The sequence below is a fragment of the Megalopta genalis genome, chromosome 6 (genome assembly GCF_051020955.1).
Source record: "Megalopta genalis isolate 19385.01 chromosome 6, iyMegGena1_principal, whole genome shotgun sequence".
NCBI classification, from domain to species: Eukaryota; Metazoa; Arthropoda; class Insecta; order Hymenoptera; family Halictidae; genus Megalopta; species Megalopta genalis.
The window spans coordinates 11,311,047-11,326,121 of record NC_135018.1 but is presented as its reverse complement, the minus strand read 5'-3'; the positions used below and the strand labels follow the sequence as shown (position 1 = coordinate 11,326,121).

At 35.4% G+C, this 15,075-nt stretch overlaps 1 protein-coding gene across 2 annotated transcripts in view; it reads left to right on the top strand.

Annotated features, from left to right (window-relative positions):
- Positions 1 to 469: 469 nt before the first annotated feature.
- LOC117227272 (uncharacterized) overlaps positions 470 to 15,075 on the top strand; it is a 197,053-nt gene continuing 182,447 nt past the window's right edge. Inside the window, exons 1-4 of one of the 2 annotated variants that reach the window (XM_033482373.2) lie at positions 470 to 585; positions 1,651 to 5,145; positions 5,218 to 5,402; positions 6,860 to 6,893. In XM_033482373.2, coding sequence (XP_033338264.2) covers positions 576 to 585; positions 1,651 to 5,145; positions 5,218 to 5,402; positions 6,860 to 6,893 — 3,724 coding nt within the window. In that variant the 5' untranslated portion in view covers positions 470 to 575. Of the gene's footprint in view, positions 586 to 1,650; positions 5,403 to 6,859; positions 6,894 to 15,075 lie in introns of both variants that reach the window. The other variant, XM_033482372.2, reaches the window with a different exon arrangement.

The following is a 15,075-nucleotide window of genomic DNA, read 5'->3' as shown; positions in this document are numbered from 1 at the left end:
GTTGACCACGTTAAACTCATGCCGTTTAATAACGAATATAATGATTAAAAATTACATCTTAAAAGCATCGTCGCATATAAAGCATGAATAATATCTGAAACAAATATTTATGAAATTAGTGCATCTTAAGAAAGAAGAACAATCTTTTAAAAATATTTACAAAATATTAAAAAAAAAAATAACTAGAAGGCGATATATTAAAATTCGTAAACTGAATTGTTGAATAATGACTAATTAAGGAATTTTTGATGTGAACAACAATTCATTCTTCTAGAATTGTTAACATAAAGAAATTTACATAGCCGAAGTTAGGGGTTACATCTGGAATGACATTTGCAAGTGTCATTGATTTTAGCGTTTCACGTAGGTCTTCCTTCATTGAGTAAGAAATTTAAACTTGCTCGTGTTACTGAATCACTGCTATTGACCGCGTGTGGAGAGGGGTCGAGCGGACTGTCATTTGTAGAGAATCACCTTTAGTATTCCTCGAACGGTCTAACATTCGTGTCAGTCTCGCGTTTCCGGATCTCGGATCATTTTAAAAAACACTCGCCGCCGTTTGCTACCTCTCCAATATGCACAAATGTAATTACCAGTATTTGATTGTGCCTCGATAATATTCTCAATTTTAATTTCGTTTTCACTTCACTATTTAATCATAGCTCAACTGAGAGTTTAATTATTTGAACAGCGGTTTTTGAATCTTCTAATCTAACGTAATTAACACATGTCACAAAAATAGTTCAAACGATGTTGAACATTGCAATTTAAAAGTGAACTTAGGATCAATTAAATCATATTTAAAACACTTTTGGTGCAGTAAACAATTTTTTGGGAACTTTAAGATATGATTTACTTTGTGCGTGTGAAGCAACGTTTTTCTGGATATTAAGAATAAATTGTTTATGTCCGCACTTGATATTAAAACATTTTTTGTATTCCACTTTAACGCGCATCGGTACGTAATTTAGTGCATGATTAAATTCTTCAATCGTATTCTCGATCGAACAAGTATAGTGACCTTCGTGGATCTTTTAAGTGGTTCATTGACTAATACTGTTCGTATGTGAACAATATTGGAAATTGTTTCAAAATTGTACAATCTGTATTTTAATTAGTGTTATTTTTTTGCTATCTAAACTAAGATTTTTACAAACATAATGTAAATATGTACCTATACTACCACTGGCAGAAAATATTTGATTAAAATCGTGAACATGACTGTTGTTCTTGACTTTTCGCTAAATAAAAAAAATGCGTTATCCGTCGTTATGTGAAAATTATATAAAATTTAAAATATAACATAGCCACTTATTAGGATAGTTCGTAATACTTTGAAATGTTGATGATAATAATAATAATAATAACCATTGTATAACTTGGAAAAGAATAGATATATTCGTGTTTATATTAACATTTTGTTGATGTGTAACGAGTTTTATCATTACATTTGTATTTGTCAATAATGAAACGAATTTCCACATTAAATATAAGAACAATTACCGATGATAGACGCTTAATCTGTTTGGTCGAATATTTCTTACCAGGGGTGGTACGTAAAACGAGTGGTAAAACGAGTTACATAGTGTAAGCAAAATGTAATAGTTTTCATCGTCACATAAATAAATGTTCGTGAACCAATGTTTCCAGGCGCAGCATCAGCAAGCATACCGCCAGTCCCGCCGCGGCGCAAAAAGCGCAAAGCAAAGTGTCCCGGTACTGTAAAATCTCCTCAAGGAACGTCTTCGAGCAGTCTAAAGAAGGTGGAGAGAAAACGTCTGGCGCCGCCACCGCCGCCACCACCACCGCGAACAACCCGAAGAGTTAAATCCCACGTCACCAAATGTCACCGGGATGTAGATGAAGAAGAAACAATTCCAGACAGTCGGCTGGTCGAAGAGTCGGAGGAAACTTTGCACAGCTTAAGTTCGAAGAAGCCTGTCAGGCCTCTGCCGCGACAGTTCGAAGACACCGACCTGATACCGACTAAAGAGATGAGCAACGGCGCGAACGAGATAAACGATGCTCGCAATGCGGGCGCTGAACGCGCGTTTCCCTTATTCGAGACATTATCGAGAAAGGAGCCAGACAAGTACCCGCCGCTGCTGTTCACTCTGCACGACTTCCAGAACGTGATGTCCAACAGTATGCCGCGCGAGGAGGACACCACGCCTGAGACGATCGTCCAGCTGGTCAGCTCCATCCGCGACATTTTCCACGAGTCCTTCGAGCACTCGCTGGACGACGAAGAGGCCGACATGTGTTTCCGCGTGACTACGACTAACCTACCGTTCGAGAAGTGCCTGGACAGGTGGGGCAACACCTTCACGGACAACCTGTTCAACAAGTTCGACGACTCGAACCGCTTCGTTTTCGAGGACTACATCGACAGGAGCAGCAGGCTGAACATCCGCCGATCTGCTGGTCCGATGTTCTACGACAACTTCGACGAGGATCCACCAAGCGTTCCTAGGTTGACCAAAGTGAGATTCGTCATCCAATCCCCGAGTTCCTCAACCCCGGATCATGATCTTAGTGAGGATGGAGGAGAAGACATAGATCCACCTGTAAAGCAGAATACTACTCGCGGCACTGTCGCTTCTGCACAGCTGACGGAGATCACGGACAACACAGAGCTCAAAGAGGAACACCTCGAAGGATGCCGACAGAGCTCTGATGACTCCGACGAGTTCGGTGACGTACCTTTCTGCACGATTTTGAACAACCGCGACGATGCTGACGAGGTTCCATTCGAATACACCTGTATTTCTATGGACTTAGCTGATCGAGGATCGCCGGATGAAAATAACTATGAGAGTGTTGTTCTAAAGGATTCCTTTGGCGACTCGACTTTCGTGGAATTGCAAAATCAATCCTTTGAAACTAGTTCCTTGGTTGATACATTGAAGTCTGTGAACATGGATAGATTAGAGATAAGTTTGACGAGGACAGAAACAGATCCTCGACTGGAGAATACTTCTACGTTGGATAGAGTCGAAAAGGATTTGTCGAAGAGGTCTATCAACGATATCGATCCGCTGTTTGAAGCTCCGATTAATTTTGTTCAATACGTCAAAGAAAAGCACAAGACAGAACCGCGGATTCTATCAGATCTATCGGAAGAATTTTACGAGGATGCTAGCAGTAAATTTGAAACCGTTGAGACTACAATTTTTGGAAACACTAATGAAACTGTGGATGATGTTATCAAACAGAAAATAACGATGGACACAGAAAATACTGTGGAAAAAGAATTAATTAGTGATCCTGTTGCCAGCGAGGAAAAATTGACAATAAACCAAACAATAACTGAAAATCGGACAACGGTAAAGAACAATGAGGAGAGATGTAATTCGTTAATGAACAGTACTCAAATTAATACAGATGACCAATTACCTGTTGAAAAGCAAAAATGCGATAACTGCGAGGCAGCAATGACTGAGTCATTCGATAAATCGAGTCGGCAGTACAAGCGGCAAATTTTCGTCAACGAATCGCTTCGGAGCTGTGTGGTTTGTCATGACTCCTCGTCGAATGATTCTGAATTGGCGAGTCAGATCTTCAAAGATGAAACTGATAGTGTAGAAGCCGTTACTTTATCTTTAGCTGCACTTGATGGCCACCTCGACGAATATGATTTAGGGGAGAACATAGATGATGTGAAGAATACGAACAAAGGACCCCTTAGACGAGTAGGTAGCGTACCGGTTAGCATCAGGAGGAACTCATTTTTGGAGAACATGCTCTGTGAAGATGAGGCTGAAACTTGGGCCGGGTCAACGAGTTGCAAGATAGTAGCTACTCATCCGAAATCATCCTCGTTGGTGATGAACGAAGAATTGATCCCTATGATCGAGGAAGAAAGCGAAGTTGCATGCCAGCTACCCGATTCGATAAAGACGTGCGCGGAGATCTGGAAAGTAACGAAGTCCAAGGAAATCCCGAAGAAGATTGACACTTCAGTTAGCAATCCAAGATCGCCTAATGACTTTCAATCGAGCAAAAAGCACGCAAGCGAGGTAAAATGTGACGTGCTGAACGAGTTGCTATCAAATTTTAGCAAACTTAAATTGAGACCGGTAAACAATGAAAAACAAGGTAGCGATGGTATCCTGCAAGTAAGCAGTGACAAGGAAACGTCTGCTTTGACATCGGAGATCTATGAAGCAGAAAAGGTACACTATACTCGTCATAACAAAAATCCAACAGGGTCTTCGCAAAGTTCCAGACAGATGCGAACGTCAATGGAAGGTAAGAATTCGTCAGGTGAATTCAGCTTCAGAAGCACATCTACAACTGAACTCAGTGGATTTCCAGCCGGCCTTGACAGGAAGATCAACAGCCACACGGAGATCGTCAAGGTGGATGTACACAGATCGGAACACGGTGACGACGAGGATGACTTAAAAGTGTCAAGCAACGTACTTGAGACTTACGACGAGTCAAGGTTTCCGCGCAAAAACATCGTATCTAATGAGAAGGGCGATATGAGCGCAGCAGAGAGCTCCATGCTACCTCGACAGGTAGCCAGCTGCAGCGAAAAGACTGACGCAGAGAATCATAATGATGAGGAGCTCGATGACCGTGGCCCGGTCGGCGAACAGTTAGATTTAAGCAGGAGAACGGGTAGCGGCGCCAAAAGTGCCATAGCTAGGAGGATTCCTCAACCCCATTGTAATAATAATGACAATAACAGGGCTGTTACATCCGTAGCTGTAAGTGACGACCAATCCCGCGACACTGTAACAATAACCCCCGGTAGAGTTAGAAGCTTCGTTAAGTACTACGAGATTCGGCGCGATGCAACGACCGACAACGATTCTAAAACTAACGATAGAGATAAATTAGATAGAGATGAAATGCCGGGACACCAGTCGGTGTTCAGCATTCGTAGAGGACTGGAGGCGAGGGCGATCAAGGGTAGGCCCTCCGAGTTCCGGAAGGACACCGTTCAGACATCGGTCTCGGTCACAAGTGCGGTCGAATCAGCCAGAACAAAGGGCAGCTGCGCCGCAATTACGGACATGCTCGAGGAGGAACATTCGACCCGACTGAACGATTCTGTCGAGGTAATCGAGGATTTGGGAACGAGGAAAGATGAAGACACGTTGCTAACATCTCCTAGCGATTCAACCTCCAAGTTCGGTAAGGCTAAGAGGAAGAAGTCAGTGCAGTTTGAAGGTGGACACACTGTGATCGGTGCGAAATGTTCTCAAGATGCCGGTCCCTTGGGAAGCCCCGCGAACCAAGTTCCAAAATCGCCGAGAAAGAGCAAGGCTCTCGGTAGACCGACAACGGTGGAAGACGCCTCGCGTGCAACTGAGGATTCCAAAACTGCTGAGCAGAACGATTGGGTGGACGCTGGCGCCTGGTCTTTCAACAAACGAGAAATTGCTGCGCAGGTTAGTTGCCCGTGTAATTAGTTTAACAATGTTTGTTAGAATGTCCTTGGTGAAATTGTTGAAGCCTTATGGTTTGCTGTACGAACTACTTATAAAAGGGAGTTTTTTATTTCTTATTAAGAAAATATTGATTTCGTATTTTCGACGAGATCCTGTACATTAAAGTTGTAAGAATGTTATTGTGCAGTTTTAGATTTACATCTTTAACGATTAGTTGAATATGCGATAGCTGAATTATTTTTTTTTATCGAAACTTGTTTCACTTATTAATAGATTAATCCAAAATGGCCCACGTATAACACTATTCATTGTACATAGCAGTACAGATTTAATGTAGCACTGTAATTAAGTAACTATTTTATTGTTCTAAGATACTGCAGATTAATATTTCATCATAGTATTTTTATTGAAATGTTTTTAATGTTTTGCATTTGATCAACAGATTTTTGTCTTCAATGCGTAAAATGCGTAGTCTTGTTATCACACTTCGAATTTTTGTAACATTTTGTAAGCTTGTAATGTCATAAGTTAATCCTCGGTATTGTTTAGCATTTTTTAGTTATGCAGGTTGAAAACGTAAGGCATAACTTTGAAAAAGTCATAACTAAAATGATAGGTATTGCAGATATTCATGTGAAATAATTAACATTACATTTTTATAATCGGCATTTTGTAAATTGCTATTAAATAATATTTTTAATTTTCAAACTTAAAAATAATCCTGAGCGGAAGCATTTGGAAATTCTTCTACAGTTTTGGTAAAAACTCTTCTGAATATGTACATGTATTTAATTTCGTGCTGGAAAGTTGTTAATCGTCAGAATTATTCTATTGTCGTTTATAACTTGATCGCGGCAAAATTAATTCGAATCGGTCATTGTTTTGTACTCCTAGAGGGATATAAAGTAATTTCTCGAGGTTCCATTTTTCTGTGATTTAGATTTAGTTCGATTTGAGAGAACAATGTGTACGATGCTTGTATAATGTTATGCGCTATACCATTCTATATTGTATTGTGTGTAAAATTGTGTATCTACAAAAAGTGAAAATGTCACAAAAAAATGTATAGCAATCTATTTATCTATCACGCCATTTAAATGTACGAACGTCCGTGCTATAATGACACTGTAATGTACTTTGTACAGTGATCAAAAATAAATCTCGATATTATTAATTCGAATACTGTGACAATTAAGGAACGAATTGCAGATCTTAGTGATCTATAAATCGCAAGCAACTTTTTTAATGTTACAATTACTGAGACTATACACTATATTAATGAAACTACTGTTGCAGAATCAGTTCCATTAGGTAAAAAGTTTTCTTAAAATACATTTAGCAATTGTTGCTGCATTCTTTTTGGCTTCTTTTAAATAAATAATGTAATAATCATTTTACGAACCCTGATTGGAAACAAACATATTAAATGTAACAATTCTTTTCCATTTTTTTCGCAGATACAAGCCGCAGCAGGACGCAAGGAATTTTCAGGTATTAACAGCTTCGTTCCAAATCCAGATACCCCACGCCTCGTATTTTACTGTACTGTATAGTTAAAAGTAGTTTCTACAAGCTGTTGTCGTTGTTTCCTCGAATCTCAGCGAAATTTAACCGCGAGGTTACATAGCGTCAGTGTATCATTAGTTTTTGATGCTTTCATTCGAAGCCTCAACTCAAGAACAGATTTCCTAGTGATTCGCGAGATCGATTTTGAAATTGGATTCGAACTGTGTTCAACCGGTGTATTGGTTGAAATAATCGTTCATTAGCTGGTTCGCCGAAAAGTGGCGAAAATTAAAACAAAATTCTCACTTGAACAATATTTATCATTCCAAAAACTATCATAATATCAGTCGTGATGGATGTTTAATTCAATTCACAACATTAAACATTTAAACAATGGCGAAGACAATAATTTTGACAAGTACAATTGATAATATAAATTCAAATAGGATGCAACGCCTTGAAAATCTATAAAAATGTAAACGTAAATCGTGAAGCGTAAAACGTAAATCAATCACTTTGGAAACTACATTTTGCACACAGTAACAAACATTTTAGATAATGTGGTATTATCTTGTCGATTACTTTGTAAGTAATGATACTCGCGACGGTGATTACATTAAAATTTTTGTGTTCAATCAATCGCGTTATTAATTCAGTTACGCATGAACGCGTAAAATTAACGACATGTGCAGTATATTTGATTTCACCTAAATGTTACAAGCAATTTTGCTTATCTGGCGGAAATCAGAGTTACTAGTCTGCTGCGAGCATTTCGAGATTCGAAGATTTAGCGTAAAAACAGATTTTTTCGGTCAAGTGCTTCAACGATGAGCGCTATTTATTCGATATGCCCGACATTTGACTGTTCGTTTCCATGGCGATCCTCGTAATTTCTTGCACCATTTTGTCTGACTTATTTTACGTATTTCTGGATAATGGGGCTCAGCTGGATTTATTACCCCCTCGACGAGCATGAGCGCAACGAAAACAAGAAACTGTGCAATTTGTGGCTTTGCTCGAATCAGTATTATTCGGGCAATGAATTCATTTAAATTACAGCTAATTTTCCGTGGAATATTATTAGAAAGTACAATGAGGAATAAATACACATTTAATACGAGTCTTTAAATAGATTTTTTGTAAGCTAGAAAATATAGAGAACAATTTAATGTCTCGTTTAGAATACATAACATGTTTTCCTCGCTCATTGTTGACATTGATATGAAATTGAATCTGATATTATACACGGTTAGATTTGACTTTTATTATTCAATTTATCTCATCTTTTGCCTTCTCTTTAGAGTATTTGTAAAATAATTTCGTAAGCTTTTGACGAAAATGATTATGTTTTACATCTAATCATTGACTATATATTTTATGTTAATTTTAGTAAGTTATGTTTGTTAGAACGATCACAATGCTTTAGTTTCGAAGATTGTTCGTCTCTTAACTGTATAAAATTGTTGATTTTACTTTCAGCTAGTTTACAGAATATGTTTGATGACAGTGTTTAGGTAATTCTGAAATCATGATGCATAATAGGAATGCTGTGCTTGAAGAAGATTTTTAATTTTTATCTACCGCTTTTCCAACAATGATCAAGTCAAAATCACATGTTTACATTCGTTTATATCGTTGATGTTTGTAAAGAAGTATCAGGCTAAAACAGAAACTAAGACAATTTCATATTTGTACTCGGTTGCTAGAATTTTAATTATAACAGCAAATTATATTGCCAAATTTGTATAATATATTAACGAATAAAACAATAACTAGAATGAACTTTATATTTCTTCGAAAATTGTTCTTTCATCCTAAATTGTTAATATTCCTTATTTTGTAAGGGCTGCTGAATCTACTGGATTGTGTTGTAAATTACTTTATCCTAACTTTTATAAGAGTTTTCATTCTTGAAATGTTTATTTGTTGGTTTGTTTTCTACATTTCAATTCCATCAAAAATTTTACTTATATCCACTTACCGACTATTTCCCTGAAGAATTTATGATCAAATTCTTGCAGTGTCGATAATTCGTGAGCCGATAATCTCCTTTTAATTCTTTTAAATATGCAAAATTCTGTTTAATGCTCTAATTGCGAATGGAGCTTCTACATGAATAAAGAAATCAAGAGAAAAGAATATTACACAAAAAGTTTCTACTATGAAAAAATCGATGTCAAACTTATACGATCTTACTTCTTGTAACAATAATATTTATATTTACAATATAATTAGTAAACTCTGAATTTTTGTATATTAAAGTATATTAAAGTTCGCAGAAATTGAACTCAAACACAAAGTCTATTTCCTAATAGAAGAATCTATTTCATTCACAATTAAATGTTTCCTATCAATCAACGTCTCGTTGTTGTGTTCAAGAAATATTAGTACTAAAATGAATGAGCTTAAAGGTGTTTGTAACTCACTATACACATTAGTGTTTACACGTGATTAGAATTTGTACATTAACTGCAGGCGTTATTGTAGTAAGCAGTTTATCAAAAACCGAAAAATACTACACAAGATTCATCACCATATTTAAAAATGTTGAGAAACGCACTAATTGCGAAGTGTGTTACATATTTTGACAATTACTGCAATTCATCCGATGCACCCAATGGACAATAACAAATTTGAGAAAGTTCTAAAGGAACGATAGGAAAAATATGTGTCATTGTCTCGCGTACTAAGAATCTGTTCTTCCATTAATTTGCTTGTTAATTATGGTTAGCTTCCGGTTTCTGACGTACGCAGTCACGTGCATTGAACAGAAACGGCGAACAGCTTTCAGCTCTGTTATTGTCGCAACCATCTTAGCGCGATTTTCTATAGGTGAACATTGTTTTTTGACGATACAGCGTATCGCATGGTATTCGCACGCGCGTGTATCCCGTGGCCCTGTGCATATTCGAATTATTACGTAAACAGGGAGTAATTTACGTGGCTAAATAGCGGCAAAATAATATACTTGTTGTGCTGTTGCGTTATGCATACGTGTTTACCAGGACGATTTAATATACATATTATGTAGTGTGGTATTAAAAAGTACTCCCATTTTGATAGCCACGGAGAGACGTTCCAAACAGGTCTGCGCACTGCGCACGGATTACTAATTCGATATGTTTCTGCCTCAAATCATCAACAAAAAGGTGCAATGCCAAATAAAAAAGTAACACATTTTTATTGTATACTAAAAGTTGCTTTCGAAACGTTTCCTTCTCGACCTGCTATTTCAACTTCCTACGATACTGAAAGATAAAGATGTGGATTTATTTTATGTCATGAAATACATACATCACGATGTGTGATTATTTTATCTATTCTTTTTCGTATCTATTCAAAAGTATTTAGACTTATTACTTGAGTTCGACTACTGAAAAGTTCATTATAACGATTTTAACAATTACAGATAATATAATTATTAATAACAGTTGCGATTTTGCAGATAATGTCGGAAATAACTTGCGTACTTTAGTACAAATTTTATTGGTTTAAAATACGTATTCTCGATTAACATTAGGTTTCTAGCTTTTCAAAGCAGGATACGAAGAAAGAATAAAAACAAAAGATAGATTGTGTTAGCTTTTCTACAAATGCAGGGATTTTTAATGAATAATTGAAATTAAAAATTAAAAACAATAATAATAATTCCACAAACAATTTATCAACTATTTTGTGATGATTTAGTTGAAATAATTTGTGTGATCGTACCTGAAAAATCAAGATACAAAGCTAAAATCAAGAAACCAAGAAATAATCTCAATGCTTTTCGAAGGCAAACAAATCGACGAATCAATTAAAATGAGAGTACTTTTTGCAGAGTCGGCACACGGTAGGCGATATAGAAGTTTTGTTTTTTGAAGCGTGCAATTCGTCAGCCAAATGAGACTTAACGGGGTGTAATTATGCAATTGTTTTATTTTCCTCTGTTGATTTATTAATAAGTATGGCGATCGAAGCGAACGCGTTACTGTATACGACGTAAGGAGAAGTTGACGGTGAACAGGAGAGTAACGATATAGTTGACACTTAGGATACGTAAACGAAATGCTTCTTACGATTTACGTATTGCCATCAGAGAGTCGAGACCCGAGATTCGCGCATCGCTGATCGAAATTCAGACAGTTGTGCTTCGAACATGCTGATCGATGAGTAACAATGCTTAATGTTCTCCGCTCTGAGACGGTGAGAATGTCGGAGATTTTGATCATGATGCTCGGTAAAAGTTTTCTTCTTACCGATCACGATTTTCTAGCTGCGATTCCATGCGAGCAACATTCTCATCGTTCGATTCTACAAGAGATTTTTCTCCCCGTGATTTCCCTCTAGAGATTTCCCCAACGTGACAGTGCTCTGGCTACATTTCTGAGGGAACTAATAACCTGACCGTAATGCACTACTAGAGATGTGATTTCCGATTACAGTTCTCCGATCATAATCCCGATAGGTCTAATACGCTTTGCAAGGCAAATTTCGTTTGTGATCGTGCTCGTAGAACTATTAATCTAATAATCAGAGAGAATCGAAAGGGGGACAGTGTATCCTCTGTATTTGCATTCACCGATGAAGATGAAGAAACAGTGAATAAATGGCGCTAGTACATATATTTCCTTTTCTCGCTTGCGTAATGAATTATATTAGAAGAATCTAAAAATATGTACGCATATTTAACAAGTTAGTTGGATTCTTAATTTTCACCGATGTATTTTTTAATAAACCTTCAGGCTTCTTCCTAAATGACTATTCTATTGTACATTCGAATATCTGCGTTTTTTAAATTTTTTCGTTCATAAGTAGATATTTCAGTGTATAACAGCATAGTGATTTTTTCGATGCAATTTTAATCATGATTCGTTGGTTTTCTTATTATAGTTATTATATTTATGAGCGAGACATTTTTGTGAAGATAACTGCGAATAAGCGTAACTGTAATTATTACGACGGTATCGGCTCTCTGAGTATTATATACGCGTGGTTAGTCATTCGTGTTCACACTGTACGCAGATATTATTATTAAAAAGAATGAAATTTTGATATGAACACTTTCTGTCGAATATGTTTGTTCCATTTAGTTCACTTGGCTGTTAGCTCCAAGTGAAAGGTTTAGTGGAATATTTTAGGGAAATTGTTTAACATTGGAATTCGATTCGCAATCGAAGCATAATATATACGTGAACATATTGGGTAAACGCAAGTAGTATGCAATAGCAAACAATACGGAACATAGCAAAATATCGATGAAGAAGTAGCGAATTCTGAAGGTAACTGTGTATATTAGTTTCTCAGAAGCTATAAATAATCTTGCCAACAATTGCGCATCGCTTCGGCATCCGTTATTGAAAGAGAAGAATGTATACTTTTTCTGATATGCAATAATTTTTGGAACGTAAATCAAATAGTCAAGGAGTACTACTTTTGCATCATTTGTTCTATTGTTCGAAATTGTTTACCATCGGATTGAAAAAATGCTATACAATTGATTATTCGTAACATGTGAGAGATATTAATTTTTTCTTATAAAAGTAATACATTCTTCAATTTTCTTTACAGACTTTTTAGCCTTCCTACATATTATATTTGATACGACTTTTTCGAATTGTCGATTTTTACTTCTATTGAATTTTGTAGTATAATTTCGGAACATTCAACAATTTTTAATGTTAATTACATAAGTATAATTATAGTACTTTTTACAAGCTTTTAAAATCTGGTGTTCGAAATAATTTTGTAAATATTATGATTTTACGGTCATAATTTATATACATACTGTATCGTATTATACATTAAATAATAGGTATTACAAATATTATGTAAAATATTTTTTTGTCAGACTTCTAAAGATAGACGTTTCAAGTAAATTCGTTTCCATAAATTTGTTTACACATTTTATTCGTCATGTTTCTTTCAAGAGAAATCGACCTCGCGATAAAAAGAGTTGAGTAAGGAACACTGAATTTGTGAAAACCGATGGAAAAGAATTTGCATAAGGTAATATCAAATTATTTTATTTTCTTTGCTTTTGTTCGTCTTCTGCGTTCAGTATGGAAGCGAATGAATTGAACTGTGTATACATACATATATGTTTATAGAGACACATATGTATATGTAACATACTTGTACAAGATGAATGTGAGTATTATTATACAATAACTGTTCTGTAAAACGCAATGTGACTTAACCTCCTCCATGCCTCTATACCTCTGTTCATTATACCACTTTTTATGACGTTAATTTACATAGCTAGATAACGAAAAGGCACAGGAAGCCTGAGTTGTGCGAGATGAATCGCATTTAGGAGAGTATCATGTATAGCAGTGTACTTTGAGCCATACATTGAAAAAGCAGGAAAATGTAATACAGTAGATCCTTTTTGCAGCGATGCTTTCACAAAATTCTAAATTAAATAAAAAAAAGTCCAATCTTCGTACTACGTAATCTTATTATTAGAAAGACATTTAATTTTTATGTAACTTTAATAAGTGAAACACTACACTGTGAAGTAATTACGTAACTTTAAGAACATTATTATATTTCTTTTCACTTATTTAAATTGTTAAAAGGGGAAACACATTTTTATTTGACTGTTGCTACGTACGATTGATTTAGCAAACTTATAATTTTACATTAAATTTAGTAATAACACTGTGTGGTAATAAAAGCATAACGTACTATTCCGCTTTTTAAAAACAAACATGCAGACTCGAAATAACAATTAAAAGATGATCGATTTAAATATTTAAATATTTTTTATAATGATTTATGAAGCAATACTTCAAATATTTAAAGAGAGCTGTATAGTTCATAAAAATAATTACATCTTGCAATGAAAGGTGCTGCCTTCATTACGCTCACAATATTCCATTATTTACGTAATTTCATTCAAAGCTTTCTTCAGACTTTTAGTATCATTATTTCAGTTTATTCTTTTAAGTCCTTTTTCACACTGTATTCATGTATTATTTCACAGTGTCATTCCAAAACAATTATCATAGTTATAATTAAAGTGACAACTCGCTAATATTTGCATCTATTTTTTAATTACTGTTCACGTAATTACAAACTCAATTTTCACATAAATATTATGTTGTTTCGCATTTCACCAGAATTCATGTATGCTGAAACTGTATTTCCTGATGGTCAATTTACTTAATATGCAATAACAGGAGTGAAACTGAATTGTTAAATAAAAATAGAAGAGAATATATATTATTCATAAAATAATATAATGCATCCATGGTGCATTTGTTAGTTTACATCAAATTGTTTACAAATTGTTTACATCAAACGATGTTTACATAAAAAATAAACATATTTTGTTTTTCACAATCATAAGGGATGCATTTGTATATATTTTCAGTTACACTTTGTGAACGAAAATGAAGCACAAATGATGCTAAAAAACCTAGAAATATGTGTGTATTATTGTTACAAAAATATAATGAATATACTACAGAAGACTTACGTAAATCAAAATTATTCTAGTGCTCTCTTAGTAATCGAAATTATTTGACAAAGTGTACTTTATGCGATCATAAATAAATGTATAAAATTCACAGTGCAGCGATAAAGTCTCGATACTTTAATGAGCATCGAAGAAACAAAAATATGAGAAAGGTATGGCAATTATTGCATATATCGCTTGCTCGGGGAATCCACTGTATCCTTTCCTGTATTTACCACAGATGCTTGGAAATATGTTAGTTGCTGTCAAAGGAAGAAAGAATCGCATAGAAATAAAAGATTAGACAAATTTACGGAATAATTCCCTTCGCACGTTTCCAAACGTGGTCCAGATTTTTTAGTGATTTAGGAAAGAATATACATTCGTACAGGAAACAATGATTGTGTCCAACAAGAACGTCTCGTAATATGGTAACTACACACGCTCTTACGGATAGTTAACATTTATGTTCGTTTCGAGTAATATTTCGCATTGTACGTTTATATTTCCGCTAAATGTTGAATAAATTATTATTTTCTATGCTGTAAACGTAGTCTTTGCTCCTCTTATGATATGCTTGGAATCAGCTACAAGCTGATGAAGCTTCGCATGACACTAATACCTGAAATGACCACGAAGTCAACCATGTGAAGATTTGATCTAAGAAATAAATTGAGGTAGTACATCTAAAACAAATATAGTACAGTAAGTAATATGTCTTCATTG